Consider the following 19661-nt stretch of genomic DNA (forward strand, 5'->3'; position numbering starts at 1 on the left):
CCAGTAATCCAGCAGGATCTCCAGTTACTATTCAAATCCTTAGGCCCATCCCAGAACCTCTCACTGGAGTCCATCTCTCTACCCATGCCTACCACTCCCTGCACTCCTACAGTCTACATGCTTTCTAATGTCCATAAACCTAACCACCCAGGATGCCCCAATGTGGTCTGTTATTGCGCCCCCACCAAGAGAATCTCTGCTCTCATAGACCAACACCTTCAACCTATTACCCGGAACCTACCCTTCTATATACAGTAAGTCTCGATTATCAGATCTTCGGTTGTCCGACCTTCTGTGTTATCCGACCCTTTCACTGAGCCGGCCGTGTGCCAACCGATGACAGGTCAGTGACTAACGTGTTGTTTGTTGATACTCAGTTCATTGTCGCCATCTGCTACTCCTCACTCCTCAGTACTAACTTAGATCTGTAGTGGAGTGGACGTGTTGCACTTTGTTTATTGTAAAACAAACGGAAAAATGTGGTCATTTCAATGGAAGAAAAACTTAAAGCTTTTAAAAGAATAGACAATGGTGAAACTTTATTAAAAGTGGTGCAAGATTATAATGTCGAGAAAACAACAGTTGGAGACTGGAAAAGGAACCACAACGAAATTGAGAAGTAGTGTTCTCAGCAAGCAACCTCGGCTCTTTTGGAAGACTGGAAACCCATGAAAAAATGTGATTATGACGAAGTAAATGAAGCTTTGTTCCTATAGTTTACTGAACATAGAGATAAAGGTGAATCCACGTTGAGACCTATTTTGCAGGAAAAAGCTTTAAAGTTTCGTAAAGAACTAAACGAAGGTGAACCTAATTTCACAGCTAGTGCAGGCTGGTTTGATAGATAGAAGAAAAGACACAGAATTCGGCAACTCAATGTCTGTGGTGAAAAGCTTTCAGCAAATTTTGAAGCTGTTCAATTGTTTAGGAATAAACTTCACAAGGTATTGGGTAAGGAAAACTTAACAGGTGATCAAATTTTTAACTACGACGAGACTGGTCTCAATTACAAAATGTTACCGGAAAAAAACATTAGCGTCAAAGACCGAAAAAGGAGCATCAGGCTACAAACATAGCAAAGAAAGATTTACAATTCATGCATGTAGTAACGCCACAGCAAATCTGAAAATGAAACTGTCTATGATAGGTAAGCCAAAAAAAATGAGAGTATTTAAAAATGTATCTAAAAATGCTTCACCAGTGAAATATTACAACCAAAAAAATGCTTGGATGAGCTCAGACATTTTTAAAGATTGATTTTTTAATGAGTTCGTGCCACAAACTGAAAAGTTTTTGAAAGCCAACAACTTGCCCCGCAAAGCACTGTTGTTTCTAGACAATGCCACTTGTCATCCTAATGAAGATGAACTTCAAAATCAAGATATAAAGGCCATGTTTTTGCTTCCAAATGTCACATCCTTACGTCAGCCTGTGGACCAAGGGACCTTAGAGGCACTGACGAGAAACTACCGCAGAAACTTGCTTTCCTCTTTAAAATGCTATGGACAAGGCAGAAGACATGCTAGAGTAGTTGCGCCGTATTAATTTGAAAGACATAGCTTATGATGTGGCCCAATCTTGGAAGAGTGTTGGAGCAAATACAATTGCAAAATCCTGGAAAATTTTGTTACAGGAAAATCAAGAAAATTCTCCAGATGATGAAAATCTACAGCATCAGACCGAACCAGAAAATACTACCCTGTTTTCATTGTTACAAAAATTTCCAGGATGTGCTGACACCACAGAAGATGACATAAATGAATGAATTGTCCAAGATGAAGAATTTGAAGTGACAGATGAAGAAATAGTCAACATGGTAAACGAAAAAGAAGAAGACGAAGAAGTGGATGTAGTGGAGGAAAGTGTGCCCAAGGTTTCTCACAACGAAGGACACGAGGCCCTAGAAACTGCTTTAAAATATGTAGAGCAACTGGAGAAAACATCGTCTACAGAGGTTTTACTTCTTAAGAGACTACGTGATTTAGTGGCAAAAAAAAAACGGCGAACAGCAGGCAAACAAAAGACAATTACTAACTTTTTCACACAGTAAATATCTATTCAGTCTAATTTGATTTGTATTTTATTAAATGTTTTAACTCATTTGGCCTACTTTAGTTTAATTTTTTTTTCTCCATGTTATCTGACCTTCCCGCTCATCCGACCTTGCCGCGGCAGGTTTAGGTCGGATAATCAAGACTCTCCTGTAAAAGATACCAACCATTTCCTCCACTGACCTCAATTCCTGTCCCTTTAGCACATGGTGCCCTGCTTGTCACTATTGATACCAACACTCTGTGCACTAAAATTCCTAATGCCCATGGCCTTACTGCTATTGACCACAACCTTTCCCAACACCCAATGGATTCCAAACCAACAATCTTCCTCCTAGTCGCCATGACAAATTATATTCTCACCCACAATTACTTCTCCTTTGAAGGCATTACCTACAAACAAATCTGGTGTATGGCTATGGGCATCTGCATGGTAACATCCTATACCAGCCTATTCATGGGCCACCTAGAGGAATCCTTCCTAAACACCCAGAATCCTAAATCCCTCACCTGGTGCAGATAAACTGATGACATCTTTGCTATCTGGATCGAAGGTGAGGACAGCCTATCCACATTCCTCAAGAACCTCAACAACTTCTCCCCCATTTGCTTCACCTGGTCCTACTCAACCCAACAAGCCACCTTCCTAGATGCTGACCTCGACCTTGAAAGTGGATACATCAGTACCTCCGTCCGTATCAAACCTACTAACCACCAGGAAGACCTCCACTTTCACAGCTGCCACCCATTCCATACCAAGAAGTCTCTTCCGTACAGCCTAGCACCTGTGGTCATCACATCTGCAGTGACGAGTGGTTCCTCTCGAAATATACCGAGGGGTCTCACTGAAGCCTTGACTGACCGTAATTATCCTCCCAAACTTGTACAAAAACAGATTACATATATTTATAAATTTATTATATATTTCCAGTCTCCCACCACATCCCGAAGTCTCACCATCCAGCCACAGAGGAGCAATCCCCTCGTAACTCAGAACCAGCCAGGACTGGTGCAACTGAATTACATTCTCTGCCATGGTTTCGATTACCTCTTGCCATGCCCTGAAATGAGAATTGTCCTGCCCACTATCCTTCCCACCTCTCCCACAGTGGCATTCCGCCATCCACCGAAAATACACAATATACTCATATATTCTTACACAACCCCTGCTCCCAATCCCTTACCTCATGGCTCATACCCCTGTAATAGACCTAGATGCAAGACCTGTCCCATATACATCCTACCACCACCACCACCACCACCACCACCACCACCTACTCCAGTCGGGTCACTAACATCACCAATCCCACCACCTGTGAAACCAGTCATGTGGTCTACAAGCTAAGCTCCAACCACTGTGCTGCATTCTATATAGGCACGACAACCAACAAGTTGTCTGTCCACTTGAATGGCCACGGACAAACTGTGGCCAAGAAACAAGTGGACTACCCTGTTGCTGAACACGCTGCCAAACATGATAGCCTTCATTTCAATGACTGCTTCACAGCCTGTGCCATATGGATCCTTTCCACCAACACCATCTTTTCTGAATTGTGCAGGTGGGAACTTTTCTACAATACATCCTACGTTCCCATAACCACCCTGGCGTCAACTTTCGTTAGTCACTGTCCACCCATCCAGCCACTTCCCTGCTCCCATTCCAGCAGTACACAGCCATTATTCTGACACCACAACGTCTTTTTTAAATTTATTCTATTTTATTACTTTTTTATTTATTTCTCTCTATTTCTCTCCTTTTCGGCTACTTCCTCCCTCTCCACCTTTCCCCTGCCTGCCACCCAGCCTGCAGCACTTCACTGTCCGCCATCCCCACCATACTATCCATCCCCCTCTCACCCCAGCCTCTTCCTTTCCCCCACCCAGTCACCACTCCCATGATGCACTGGTGCTGCTGCTCGCAGTGTGGTTTTAATTGCCTGGGACTGCACTGTGTGTGTGTGTGTGTGTGTGTGTGTGTGTGTGTGTGTGTGTGTGTGTTGTTGTTGTTGTTGACAAAGGCCGGTGGCCGAAAGCTTTAAGTGTGAAAATCTTTTTGTTGTGCCTATCTGTGACTCGGCATCTCTGCTATATTGTGAGTAGCAACTTTCCTTCTCATAATATAGTTAGTTTTTGAGTGGTGTCTTGTGGAACTTCAACACTTTTTTTCCAAAAAAACTTTGAAGTAATGATGTGACACATTCACTCTTGGCCTGTATGATTTGAGATGGAATTTCCCAGAGGAGAATGCACTGGGGATTGCCTGAGGTAGAACCTATGTCAAATGACAGTCCACCTTAGTTACTTCATAAGTTTTGTATTTGTTCATATGATGTAACCAAGTTTGAATATGTATAGTAACATAGGCAGTACTTTCAGTAATTTTGGTGGTGACAGTATCTACAGACATAGGTGGAGATGGGTTAATTGAAGAAAGCGTATAGCGCATCATACGTCATCACTCACCCAAATGTTGCTAAGTTCGATAATGTTCATTATTTAGCTGTGTACTTTCTCAGTGTTGTGATTCATTATGGCTGATGGCCATCTGATGGTAACATCTGATGGTAGAGTATTTTGTGTCCTGGAGAAATTGTGTGACTTATTGCCAGCAGATCCAAAACCATCCTGGCAATTCATATCCAAGTTCCTCGTGGCAGAGCAGTGCAGTAATCATAATGGTATGTGTGAGTAACAAATTTGGTAGGCCGTAATTAGTTTATCATTTTGAATTAGTTTTGGTGTCACAAGCTCCTTGAATTCTTGTGAGTGCTATGGTTAGCTTTGCAAAAATGTGATAACACATGCATACCATACTAATTGGAGGAAAAAGTGTCTCAACGATGTATCTGATTTTGGTTGGTTGGTTGGTTGTGGGATTGAAGGGACCAGACTGCTAAGGTCATCGGTCCCTTGTTCCACGATAAAATCACACGAAATAAAAACTGTCAGTCGTTAAAAACGGAGAACTGAGACAAGGGACGACACAATACAAGAAAGACAGACAAAGACCAGACAAACGGAACTAAAATCACACCGAGTGTGAAGGTGGTTGGCTGACCATGAAAATAAGGAAAAGCCAACCACCAAATGACATTAAAACCCACAGTTTAAAACCACAGGCCAAAGGCCCAAGTCAATACAGGAAATAAAAGGACAAATACACAAATCATACGATAAAAAACCCCTGCCCGAATAAAACTCAACACGAGGTCCGCCATAGCGACGTCATCACATAAAAGGGCTGGGAGGGTATCAGGCAGCGCAAACGTCTGCCTGAGTCCTGTTAAAAGCGGGCAGTCCACCAAAATGTGGACCGTCGTCAGAGCTGCCCCGCAGCGACATAGCGGTGGGTCCTCCTGGCGCAACAAATGGCCGTGCATCAGCCACGTGTGGCCAACGCGCAGCCGGCAGAGGAAGACAGAGTCCTTCCGAGAGGCCCGCATGGAGGAGCGCCACACACCGGTCGTCTCCTTCACCACCCGAAGTTTGTTGGGCGTGGGCAGGGTGCGCCACTCGTCACCCCAGGCACCAAGCACTTTCTGGCGCAAAAGTGACAGGAGATCACACTCCATAAGGCCGAGTTCCAGAGCCGGTGAACTCACTGCCTGTTTAGCCAGCATGTCAACCCGCTCATTACCCGGGATGCCGACATGACCTGGGGTCCAAACAAAGACCACAGAGCGGCCGCAACGGGCAAGAGCATGGAGCGACTCGTGGATGGCCATCACCAGACGGGAACGAGGAAAGCACTGGTCAAGAGCTCGTAAACCACTCAGGGAGTCACTACAGATGGCAAAGGACTCACCTGAGCGGGAGCGGATATACTCTAGGGCGCGATAGATAGCAACCAACTCGGCAGTGTATACACTGTTCCCGGGTGCCAGCGACCGTTGCTCACAATGATCCTCTAGAGTAAGAGCGTAACCAGTGTGACCAGAGACCATCGAACCGTCGGTATAGGCCACGGCAGATCCGGGAAACTCGGCAAGGAGAGAAACAAAGCGGCGGCGGAGGGCCGGAGGAGGGACCGAGTCTTTCGGACCCTGTGCCAAATCCAGCCGAATGCATGGTCGGCGCACACACCAAGGGGGCAGACGGAGATTGGCCCGGAAAACAGGCGCGAGAGGAAAAAACTCAATCCCACACAGTAGAGCCCGGATGTGAACCGCGATCGTACACCCTGACCGGGGCCGCCTGTCTGGAAGATGGACGATCGAGTGCGGGAACAGGAGACGGTAGGTGGGATGCCCTGGCAAGCTACAAACGTGGGCAGCATAAGCGGCCAGAAGTCGGTCGCACCGGATCCGCAATGGAGGAACACCAGCCTCCACAAGTAAGCTGTCAACAGGGCTTGTTCGAAATGCTCCTGTGGCGAGTCGGATCCCGCAGTGATGGATGGGATCCAGCAATTGCAATGCTGATGGCGATGCCGAACCATAAGCCACACACCCATAATCAAGGCGGGACTGGATCAGCACTTGATACAGCCGGAGAAGGGTGGACCGATCGGCACCCCATCTGGTGTGGCTAAGGCAACGGAGAGCGTTTAAATGCCACCAGCATGTTTGTTTAAGCTGCCGAATATGAGGCAGCCAAGTCAACCGGGCATCAAATACCAGTCCCAAGAACCGATGCGTCTCTACCACAGCAAGAGGTTCACCGTCAAGGTAAAGGCGTGGCTCAGGGTGAACCGTGCGACGCCGGCAGAAATGTATAACGCAGGTCTTAGCGGCCGAAAACTGGAAGCCGTACGCTACAGCCCACGACTGCGCCTTGCGGATAGCGCCCTGCAGCTGGCGCTCAGCAACTGCAATGCCAGCGGAGCTGTAGTAGAGGCAGAAGTCGTCTGCATACAACGAAGCTGCAACGGACGATCCTACCGCCTCAGCGAGCCCATTGATCGCAATTAAAAACAGGGAGACACTGAGGACAGACCCCTGTGGGACCCCGCTCTCCTGGACCCGGGAGGAACTATGGGATGCAGCAACTTGCACGCGGGAGGAACGATACGACAGAAAATTCTGAATAAAAATAGGGAGCGGGCCCCTAAGACCCCACCCATGAAGTGTGGCCAGGATGTGATATCGCCAAGTCGTATCGTACGCCTTCCGCATGTCGAAGAAGACGGCAACCAGATGTTGGCGGCGTGCAAAGGCCGTACGGACGGCAGACTCTAGGGAGACCAGATTATCGACGGCAGAGCGGCCTTTACGGAACCCACCCTGAGACGGAGCCAGAAGGCCTCGAGACTCGAGGAGCCAACTCAACCTCCGGCTCACCATACGTTCTAGCAACTTGCAAAGAACGTTGGTGAGGCTTATGGGGCGGTAGCTGTCCACCTCCAGTGGGTTCTTGCTAGGTTTCAACATGGGGAGGACGATGCTTTCTCGCCATTGAGACGGGAACACACCCTCAACCCAGATGCGGTTGAAAACATCTAGGAGGCGTCGCTGGCAATTCACAGAGAGGTGTTTCAGGATCTGGCTGTGGATGCGGTCTGGCCCAGGAGCCGTATCAGGGCAAGCAGATAGTGCACTCTGGAATTCCCAGTCGCTGAAAGGAGCATTGTATGACTCCGCGTGGCGCGTGTGAAAGGAAAGCCTCCAACTTTCCAACCGCTCTTTCCGGGAGCGGAAGGCCAGTGGGTAATTCGTAGATGCGGAACACTGAGCAAAATACGCTGCTAACCGGTCCGCAATCGTGTCGGAGTCAGGACACACCACTCCATTCAGCGAAAGCCCAGGGACAGAGGCAGGTGGCCGATAGCCATGGAGTCGCCTAATCTTAGCCCAAACCTGCGATGCAGAGGTACGGACGCCAATGGTGGAAACATACCGTTCCCAGCACTCCTGCTTCCGTTGGCGAATAAGGCTTCGAGCACGGGCAAGGAGCTGTTTAAAAACGATGAGGTTCTCCAAGGACGGGTGCCGCTTATGGCGTTGAAGAGCCCGCCGGCGATCTCTAATCACCTCTGCGATCTCGGGCGCCCACCAAGGCACAGTCCTCCGCCGAGGGGACCCGGATGAACAGGGAATCGCAGATGCCGCCGCAGAAACGATGCCGGTGGTGACCGACTGAACCACCGCATCAATGGTGTCCTGGGAAGGAGGTGCGTTAGTGGCGAGAGAGGAGAACAAGCCCCAATCAGCCTTATTCAGAGCCCATCTGGAGGGGCGTTCAGAAAAGTGACGCTGTGGTAGTGACAGAAAGATGGGGAAATGGTCACTACCACATAAGGCGTCATGGACACTTCAGTGGATGGATGGTGAAAGTCCGGGGCTGCAGATAGAAAGGTCGATGGCCGAAAATGTGCCATGGACTACGCTGAAATGTGTCGGCTCTACCGTGTTTAAGAGGCAGAGGTCAAGCTGCGAGAGAAGAGTCTCGACATCTCTACCCCGGCCAGTAATCGTGGCGCTACCCCAGAGGGGGTTATGGGCGTTAAGGTCGCCCAGTAACACAAAAGGAGGAGGCAGTTGTGCTATCAATGCAGCCAACACATGACGCGAGACATCACCATCTGGCGGAAGATACAAACTGCAGACAGTAATAGGCTGAGGCGTCCACATCCTTACAGCGACAGGCTCTAAAGGTGTGTGAAGAGGTACACATTCGCTGTAGACAGAGTTAAGGATGTAGACGCAGACTCCACCAGATACCCTCTCATAAGCTGCCCGGTTCTTGTAATAACCCCGATACCCACGTTCGGCAGGGGTCCGCATTGCCGGAAACCAAGTTTCCTGTAGGGCAATGCAGAGGAAAGTGTGACTGCTGATGAGTTGGCGAAGCTCAGCAAGGTGAGGGAAAAAAGCGCTGCAGTTCCACTGGAGTATCGCTTTGTCCATGTCCGAAAAAGGTGTGAAGGGACCGAGGAGGCAGATCACGCCACTGGGTCACCTGCTGCCACCGATGGAGGACCAGTACAATCTGCTTCCATGGTGTCTGAGGGTCCGGCGAGATCCAGGTCCTCAGCGGACGCCCGGATCTCCACCTTATCCACGGGCGCAGGGCCTGTAGGGAGCAGTGGGGTGGATGCCACCGCGTGTTCCTTGGCCTTAGAGGTCTTCTTCTTCGTCTTGTCTCTCTGGTCCTTGGGTTTCATTGGCTGGGAGGGCTCCAGCGAGTCAGTCTCCGGGACGGAGGAGGACGGGAAGCCCTGCGACCAGCCACTGGTCTGCTTTTCTTCCATTGGCTGACGTCACCCTTCCCAGAGGCGGAAACCTGGGAAGGAAGGGACCCAAGGGACCCTTTCCGTGCTATTCGAGCTGGGGAAGTTTGAGGCTTCCCCAGCTTAGAAGTGGGGACTGATGTCCCCGATGGTTGGGGGGTTGCTGCTCCTGAGGCAGGTAGTGCAGGAGCAGCAGGGAGTGAAGTGCCCCCCACCATCAAGGGGGCAGGTGTAGCATTCCGGCTCTGAGAGGTGGCAGTCTGAGGGAGAGCTAATGGGGCCATAACAGTAGTAGCCGCGGCGTAAGAGGCAGTCTTCGAACAGGATGGAGGCGTTCGAACTTCTGCCTGGCCTCAGTGTATGTCAGGCGGTCCAGGGTCTTATACTCCATGATTTTGCGCTCTTTCTGGAAGATCCTGCAGTCCGCCGAGCAAGGCGAGTGGTGCTCTCCGCAGTTTACACAGATGGGAGGCGGAGCACATGGAGTATTGGGATGTGATGGGCGTCCACAATCTCGACATGTGAGGCTGGAAGTACAGCGGGAAGACATATGCTCGAACTTCCAGCACTTAAAGCACCGCATCGGGGGAGGGATATATGGCTTGACGTCACAACGATAGACCATCACCTTGACCTTCTCAGGTAAAGTATCACCCTCGAAGGCCAAGATGAAGGCACCGGTGGCAATCTGCTGATCCCTTGGACCATGATGTACGCGCCGGACGAAGTGAACACCTCGCTGCTCTAAATTGGCGCGAAGCTCGACATGGGACTGCAATAGAAGGTCCCGATGGAATATTATGCCCTGGACCATATTAAGACTCTTATGGGGTGTGATTGTAACCGGAACATCCCCCAGCTTGTTACAATCGAGTAACCGGTGGGACTGGGCGGAAGACGCCGATTTGATCAAAACCGAGCCTGAGCGCATTTTGGACAAGCACTCCACCTCCCCGAACTTGTCCTCTAAGTGCTCGACGAAGAACTGAGGCTTCATGGATGTAAAGGATTCACCATCAGCTCTCGTACACACCAGGTAGCGGGGCAAGTATGTTTTGCTGGCATCCTTAGTCTTTCGTTCCTCCCATGGTGTAGCCAGGGAGGGGAACAATTTGGGGTCATATGTAGTTGCGTTGTATTGAGCCCTGGAACGCTTAGAGACTGCTGGCGGCCAGCCGCCAGCAAGAGATGATGTACCACGCTTCATTGCGGGTCATCCGCCCTGATGCCACCTACTCCGACCAAGGGCCCTCCCCACGGGAGCCACCCAGCCTCAGCAACGACCACCTGGCAGGATGGCAATTGCCGGGAGTCCCAATGCCCCAAGGAGATAGGCATCTACTTAACGGCGCTGGCATCAGCAGAGCGATCCCTGTGTAGTCAGGGGGCTACAACCAACAGGGTACATGGCGGCCCCACCACAACGGACTGGCTACCGTGCTGGATTTCAGGTGATGTAGTCCAATATCGTCATTGGCGCATAAAGCGACACAGCATAGCAGACTGCAATAAACTGCACCCAAGAACAAATCCACGCCCAAGAGATGGTAGGTGAGCGGGACTGCTAAGCGATGACGACAAACCTGGCTAGAGATGGGAATGCATGATGGACACATCGCTCCTTATAAGGCGCCCTTCCTCAATCGGCTCGCTCTTCGGAAAATTTAGAAGGATGGAGGTCAAACCCGTTAGGGGACCATCTCACAAGGCCAAAACGTTTGAGACTCCTTTTAGTTGCCTCTTACGACAGGCAGGAATACCGTGGGCCTATTCTTACCCCCGAACCCACAGGGGGGTATCTGATTTTAACAGACTAGTTTGCTATTTTTTTTTTAATGGTGTACCCACACATTCCAGAGTGTTGTTGTACTCATGCTAAGTTCAGTATTGTTTCACTTATGGGAGAGCAGCATAAGAAAAAAAAGGCATCAAAGGTAGTGGCAGATAGATTAACATCTCGAGTATGTGCACTGGACTTCAAGTGTGCAGCATCAGAAGGTAAGTCTGTGTTGTAGCTAAGTCATGCACCTTTGTTAGTCCTCAACTTACTGTACCAGGCAGGTTGTTCTATATTATGCTGCAGAATTGAGTTTCCTGGCTGGCTCTTTCTCTTGGTGTAAAGAAGTGTATGACAGTGCTGGAATAATTTATCTGTGCAGGTTTGTGTATGGCAGGTTTTACTGTAATTAGCACCAAACTGCTAAGCCGTATCAATCTCATAACAGAGGGGAAGTAAACCATGTTTCAATCCGAAGTATTGTGCTGCTGAGAACCAGTATGAAATACTGCTTTTGAAAGAGTAAATCTGTCATGAATTCTCTAAGTGTGGCTGCGGATTTTGGAAGCAACACTGAGAGGTAACAACTGGTGATTAGGGCTTGCCCCTTATAATGGGAGACTGCAGATAGGATTGGCTTTTTGATCATAAAATGTGTTTGCAGGAAATACAGATGCAGAAGGCCAGTGACATACTCACAACACGGCCTGGCTTCTTCACACAGTGGGACGGCATCTCACCACTGCAGCGACAGCAGTCAATGCAGCTACAAGTGGTCCGGAGCAGAAGTCTTTGATAGTTAAGATCTCAGATTATTTTCCAACAGTTGGACACACTTGTAACACTTCAGAAAAGAATGACCAATAGGAATAAAAACCCAGGAAATTCCATTACACAGGGTAAAGCTGACGGAATTACTCATATGGATAGAATTAAGAAGTAACAGGGCAGTGATAAAATTTTCATTCCCGATATGGACTCAACGCGGGTATAGAATGGAGAGGAAACAGTGGTAGAATCCCCTAGTATAGTGTCAGTAGTGCAAGTCAAAATTGAAACAATTGGGCACAATATGAGTGATTCAGTGCCTAGTGGTGCTGATGATGTCCATGCAGTGACAGATGCAGCAGAGGAGCAATTGTTTCCTGATGTAAACCCCAAAGGCAGGATGTTTTACTGTTGTCATTAATTCAGACATTAAGTAATCTCAAGCCCGTGTTGCAAAGAACAATGAAAAATTGTGAACAGACAATGACAAGATAAATGCTGATAATAATAAGGTCAATTCTACTTTAAAAACATAGATTAAAAATGTAAAAACAGAGATTGATAGAATGAGAACTCATGTTTCCACTGAAATATAAATGTTAAAATCTGAAGTCAAGAACAACACTGAAAGCCAGTTTGTCCAATTAAAGTAAAACTGAAACAACATGTTAATTTGAAGTTAAAAATTATTGTTTCAAAAGTGGACACAGAACACAGTACTGTGCGACAAAACTGTGAAACATGAGCAAAGGACTGAGTTAAGAGTCATGAAATAACTGGAAGCTAATGAAGCTGTCTATCACACTTTTACAGAGAACATGGAATTAACGCAAGCAGTATATGACGAGGTTGTCAGCAAAGACTCAGCTAAGATAAGTAACACTATTATGCTTGAGTAGTGTACTAATTTTAGCAATTATGTAACAGAGAGGAACTGCATGAAAGTCGTTTCACAAAGAGCATCTTGCGCATAATCATATTGTTGATGAGAAATTGGTCAAGAAAGACCACTAAATTTTAAAGTTGTCAAAAAGTTTAGCACTGCATTAGCTTCTTACTTCAACAAAAGCAGCTTTTACTTGTGACAAATTCAATTACTTCAATGCTCAGGGTAAAGTACAGTCCAAAATTATTTATACAGGAATTCATGGACATGTTGCCAGTGTGTTGTTTGACACAAGAACAAATTTCTTTTGTATTAGGACATTTGAAAGGTGATGCAGTTTGTTGAGGTAATGACAGCGCAAATACTTGCAATGATTTGAGTGAGTTTTGTGGGAAATTTTGTAGGAATATTGGTCTCCTGAATTTTAAAGAGAATTATTGGTAGATTTCTGGAGGAGGAATAGGTACCAATCAGACTGCATAGCTATAAAGGGTTTCTATGAGTACTGGTGGAAGAGAATCACAAATATTGATGCAGGTATGGCGACAGTATTGTTTGCGATGGGTACAGAGCATAAGCTACCATTCTATTTTCTGAGAGAATTGGCTGCAGTGTTGCATGATAACTGTGAGAATTGTGTCCGGTTCCTCAAAAGGGCTGAGCAATTGCATGGATAATATGACGGGGATAAGAACACACAGGTATGGCAAGATGGTCAAGATGGCAGTCGGCAATTATGTGTGACATGTAGTTATGGCAGTATGCAAAACTCACACAATTGATGACTGAATGGGAGTCACAGTGAAGACTTGGAATATGGTACTCAACATATTCCACACGACTCGTTAAACTAAACAGTGTCTCAGCATGGGCCTGAGTCACCGAGATCTGATGTCCCAATATTACGAAGTGTCTCCAGAAAGTAATTAGCGCTTTGGAAAAAAACTCATAAAAACGTTTTTTCAAAGCAAAATTTATTTTTACAAGAGCATTTCTTAAAATATTTTTCTACATAGTTACCAACATTATTCAAACATTTGTCATAGTCGAAAGCCAACTATTCTATGCCCTCTTCATAGAAACATGCAGCCAGTGAAGTCAGCCACTGCGGAACACTGTTTTTCATGTCATCATCATCGTCAACGGGCTTTCCTCCAAAATCATGCTTCAAATTCACAGCAGGACATGCAAGACTGGGGCTGTACAGCAGATAATCATACTGCTCCCAACCATGTTGACAAACAAAGTTTCGAGTGACCCAAATAGAATGGAGACGTGCGTTGTCATGAAGCGGTACCATGCCTTGACTGAGCATTACACGCCTTTTGTATTGAATTACATGCTGAAGTTTTCTCAGCATTTCACAGAATTGTAACACACTGACAGTTTTACCTCTGGGAAGGAATACAGCAATCAGAATGCCCTGTCTGTTCCAAAGCACAGTGCACATGATATTTTGTTTCGGCAAAGCAGTCTGGAGCTTCTGTTTTTTTTGGGGGGGGGGGGGGGGGATCTTGAGTGTCACCACTCCATCAACTGTTGTTTGGGTTCTGGAGTGATATAATAAATGCAAGTTTCATAACTGGTCACAATTCTGTTTAAGAATTCATCTCCCTCATCAGTGTATTGGGTAAGAGATGTCAAAACACTCCATTGTTGCTTTGTTTTGTCAACATCTGTAAGCATTTTTTTGATCACAGGAACACAATTTGTGTAAATTTAAGCGATTTGTGACAGTCTCATGCAAAACAATTTTTGACATTCATGGAAACTCATCACAAAGCATTCTAATTGTGAACCATCTGTTTTCACGAATTTTCTCACTCATTTTCTTAATCAAACCATCACTGACAGCAGAAAGCTATTGTTAAATTACCACACCCCCTTTCTCACCATTCTATCAGTCATCATATTTTCACCATAAATCTCTACACGTTGACAATGAATTTCAGTTGCCTTAACATTCTTTGAATTTACAAACCATATTACAGAATGCACTTCACAGTCAGCAGACTCAGAAATCGTCTTAAAATTTTTGTATGATCACCAACAAATGTAAACACAGTGCAATCCAGCTGTAAGAGCACTGGTGGAATGACAATGAACAAGACAGGAGAGTGTGAATGTGTGGAACTGCAACACTAGTGCTGTGGTGGTTAGAGAACAAAACGGTACTTACTTTCTGGACATGCCTCATATGAAAACAATTAGCATTGAATGAAACTGGTTTAAGAGAAAACAAATTATGGCAGGGTGACACCATAGATGACTTTGGTGGCAGTCAGAGACAATAGGTCCACTGAATGCATAGGTAGAACTGTTATCGACCTTGAAGAGTGGGGGCAGAACACATTAGCCAGGCAGGCCTTTAGCCTGTGACCACTGCAGTGGTAGTTCAATGCACCAAGACACTCCTAACAAGCTTCAAGCATATGATACTTGTGGCATTACTAGCCTATTTACAGATTAGGCTATTTACAGACTAGGCTATTTACAGACTAGGCTATTTACAGACTAGGAACCAATGCAGTAGGAACAGCAGTGAACAGTCATTCATTTAGTTGGAAAGTATGGGAATTATGAGCTCCAAAATGGAACTTGGGAGATATTACTGTTGAGAAGATACCACCTGAAGTACAGACTAATGAACTTGAACTAGTGAAAAAATTACAAAGTTCAACAGTGCCCCTGGATGAAAGCAGCATTATATATTCATATTTGATGGGAATTCCAACTGCCGTTAAGGCTAGATAATGAGGCTGTACTGCTATAGACTCCCAGGCTGAGTGGTATATGACTTGTCACTTCATGACAGGATGCTTCAAGTGGGTCAATGTTTGTCTGTAGCAAGAGTAAAACCTAAAAATCAATTGGATAAACCAAAATTTTATAGAAAAGCAGTAATTAAAGCTTCGTTATCTGAAGCAGAGCCAGTGGCAACAGTATCTGGAAATCTGGAATTAAACCTATTGTGAAGGTATTAGTAGAGGGACTGGAGTAACAGCTACTCATAACTTGTGGTTCAGGGACTTTAGTGATTTATCAAGAGTATTTCAAAGTCTTACCAAACACAACAGACATGGTAGGCCTTACAAAATCTTTGGAGCAATGGGAAGGTGTCAAAGGCAATTTGTCATGAAGCCACACTACATGTTCAGTTTAATGGTGATGTAATTGAACACATGTTTTTAATTATCATCAGCTGAGCATTAACATGCTTCTACAGGTTGATTCTTTGAATATGTATTGTTGTGATGTGACCACTGATATGCGTTGTGTAAAACTGTATGAAAAGGAAAAGGCTGTAGTTGAACCTTCGTAAACCACACAAGTGAGAAAATGAGAACTTTGGACATTACATATCCAGAAGAAATGGATGGAGATCGAAGTAGTAAACTAATTAATGTACAAAGGCTGAGAGCAGTGGAAAAAGAAAGGGCTGATAGCATGAGTAAACCTGTTGCAAAAGCAGAACATATAAATTGTGCGTCAGAGGCAAGAAAAAGGATTTTGGCGGAGAAAGTTTTATTCTGCTAAGGAAAGCTTAGGGAGTTTCCCATTATTTGGGAAGCTACACAGTAAGGCAACTGTGTGCCCCTCAGCTGCTTAGAACAATCCTTCCTTCTGTTTTCTTTTTAGCTGTATAGTATTAGGTTTATATGGAGACTTAAGTGAAATTGAAATGTGAAGAGAAAAGTAGCAAGAGAATTAAAGTGTTAAAAAGCAGGTATATATTAAATGCCAAGTCTATAAAAAAGTTGACATAAAAGGAACAAGCAAGTAAATGAACGTAAGGCCAGAGTAAAAAGGAGGGCAGCACAAACTAAAGAGATAAAGCTGCAAGAAAACTAGTGAATCTGGGATAATAGTAAAGTCACCAGAGGACCTGGTACTATGAATAAGATTGGAATTGTGTCAAAGATAAGAGTGTGGGAAGATTTAACTTCAAAGATGGTGTTCAAACTGGAGGGTAAACTAACACACAAAGTGAAGTTGAGGTAACAGACTGATGTACATGCAGTGTATCAGTCTTCACTAAGAAGGTATTTTAACAACTGACAATTAAAGAAGCAGTATATAATACTAGCTGAAATAGGAAAACAGATACCATGCAGCCACTTGGGCTCAATATAGAAAGCTACATTAGTGTCAATAGCAAGTATAGAGGTAAAAGGAGACTGAGCTGCCCCAAGTGCTGGAGTGGGGTTAATGCTAATGATGTGAAGAGTTTTGTAGTTTGTATGTGAACACTGTACTGGGCAGCCGAGAGTCCCAGAATAGATATGACTAATATATAGATATAGAGACAAAGTAAAAGTATAAGTAGGCCAGTAAGTGCGATATTCAGTAGCTAGAAATATATCAGCACAAAATATGACTGAACAAACTCAAGAATATTGATAGTTATGTTTCATTGTTAAGTAAAAGCTTTGTAAAGTAATAATTATAGCTTTCAAAGTTTTCATGAACAGAACAGCAATGATATACTGGTAATGCAACGAGAGGAACTAAGTTGGGTCTATGTTGAAACAAACCTTTTGTAACACATACAGGCAATTGGTGGCCTTTAGGCATCACTGCAAGGCAAGTTCATGAAACTAGTCCACAGATGTGAAAGTGATAAGCTTATTGCACACAAAGGACACAAGCAGCACAAGGTAGGAGGCAAACATCATCGCAACAATGTGGCAAACAGTATGACTATCCTCAGTCCCATAATAATCACTGGATTTCATTACCAAAGGAAGTAGACCTGGTGGAGAACCTAGAGCCACCACATCTGTATCTAAATGACAAACAGGCAGATGAGTATGATGAAGTAGTGTACTGTGTGTTGAAACAAGTCATAAAATTGTAACTAAAAAGGGGTAAAGAATAAAATAGATGTTACATAGCCTAAAGAAGGTGTAGTAAGGTAAATCATTGTATTATTAAATACGTTTGTGTTTGTGTCTAATATATAAAAATGTGAATTTTTTATAACAATATGTATGTTTTTGTTTATCAAATTAAAATCTGTTGACATTCCACAAAAGATAAAGGACCATATAAAGAATTAGTAATAAACAGTAAGCTAAAAGTAGCTAAATGATCAATATATTTATTGTAAAAGAATTTGAAGTTAAGTGTAATTGTATAAAATTACATGATAGCGATTGAAGATAGACCATAAAACAGAGTTACAAGTATTGCTGTTTAAAAGTACTGAAGTTTCTAAACGAGAAACTCTAGAAAAACTCATTCCGAAATTATTTGCTCAATAAATTATGTACTACTGGAAGAAAAATATTGTGATAAACTATACTTACAGGCATCAGACCATGTTGCAAAAGATCTTTTATGCTCACAGCAAGCTTTTTCCTAACTGCAGATGTTAATGCAGCATTGCATAGTAAAGCTGAATCATGATCAGAATCTGACATATAATCTGCATCAACATTTTTTACAGGGTTTAGGATCAATGACAGAACTTCATCCACTGCAAGTTCCAATCGAGCTCTTAAATCCCTATAAGCAAAAGAACAGGAACGGTGACAGGTGAATTCATTTGGTATTATACTTAACAATAACTACTATTTTTCACACATAAAATACAATTAACAGATTTGGATTATTACAGGTAGGTATTATCAGCAATGGAAATGTAGTAAGTAAAATAAGCATAAGAATAATGTAATCATATTTCAAGAAGCAATCGGAAGGTAATCAGGATGAGTTATGTAATATACTTAAAATTGCACACATAATACTGGAACTAAACTATCCAGTAAAATTTAGAAATGGTCCACAGTTCAAATGAAATTGTCACTTGGTGTAGGTGTGATTTTTAAGAAATTGACAAAATAATTACAGTATACAAATAGTTTAAGAAGATTGCATCAGGTTCTTTAGACATTTCAAATATTACATTGGAGATTAAACAGAACAAATCCATTAACAAGAAGACTGTTATAGTTTCAGAAAATTGCATGGTAAGGCCATAAAACCAACATAAATACTGGTAATTAGTTGTTTAAAACGAACACAGCAACCATCACAATCACATAAATATGAAAGTTTAATATCGAAAATAAATTAGATTAGAGCACATATATACCACAGAGAATTTTGAAATATTTATGAAACTTTATACAACCTAAACTAAAATCCAATTGGTAGGTTGTGAGGAATGGGTAAGACCCACTGTGGCTCAATAGCCATGTTAGAAAGTTGTCCAACAGCAAAGAGACCTTCACCACAGATTCAAATGAAATCAAAGCACAGCTTATTTATTTATTTATTTATTTATTCCATGTGATCTGATGGTACACAGTGTGTTAAAGATGTCGGAAAATGTCAGTTAACATTGTTAACATGTATCAACATACAGTATCCTAATGTATTATATTGAAAAGATTGGTTAAGTGTACTTCACTCCATTGCTCAATGTTTTCAATTTAACATAAACTAGCTGACTCAGCAAAGTCTGTTCTGCCTGAAAGCCAATAAATAATCAGATTTTGGATGCTAAGTTCAATTTTTTATTAGGAAATACAAATAAAAAAATTAAGTATTTTAATGACTCTTTATTCTTTATGTTTTTTGGTGCATAGCTTCCACTCTTCAATTAAGTACCTAGTGATACATGACATTTTTTGTTTTATTATCAGGCGCAAGAACAAACAACGCAGATGGTCTTCCGACTCGTGAACATACCACATATAATTGACTATGTGAAAAACATGGATATTCCAGATTTAAACCACAAATTTTCAAGGATTGGCCTTGTGATTTGTTAATGGTCATGGCAAATGCAAGACGGATTGGAAATTGAAGTCTTTTAAACTCAAACGGCATATCGGTTGGGATCATTGGGATGTTGATCTCTATTGTTCGCTCGACGATTTCGTATTGCTAACCAAGCTGTATCACGGACTGCCTCACTTTGCTCTTGTGGTTGAGAAGCACGAAGTCGAGCGACACTAACGTGGTGCTCTTAACGGGCAATTTGTTTTTCTTCTTCAGTCCTTT

At 44.0% G+C, this 19661-nt stretch overlaps 1 protein-coding gene across 1 annotated transcript in view; it reads right to left on the reverse strand.

The window, feature by feature from the left end:
- The window catches only part of LOC126297653 (RUN domain-containing protein 1), a 162405-nt gene that overhangs the window by 51146 nt on the left and 91598 nt on the right, over positions 1–19661 (reverse strand). The window contains exon 9 of the mRNA XM_049988736.1: positions 17960–18158. Coding sequence (XP_049844693.1) covers positions 17960–18158 — 199 coding nt within the window. The remainder of the gene's footprint in view (positions 1–17959; positions 18159–19661) is intronic.

The sequence above is a fragment of the Schistocerca gregaria genome, chromosome X (genome assembly GCF_023897955.1).
Source record: "Schistocerca gregaria isolate iqSchGreg1 chromosome X, iqSchGreg1.2, whole genome shotgun sequence".
Lineage (NCBI taxonomy): Eukaryota > Metazoa > Arthropoda > Insecta > Orthoptera > Acrididae > Schistocerca > Schistocerca gregaria.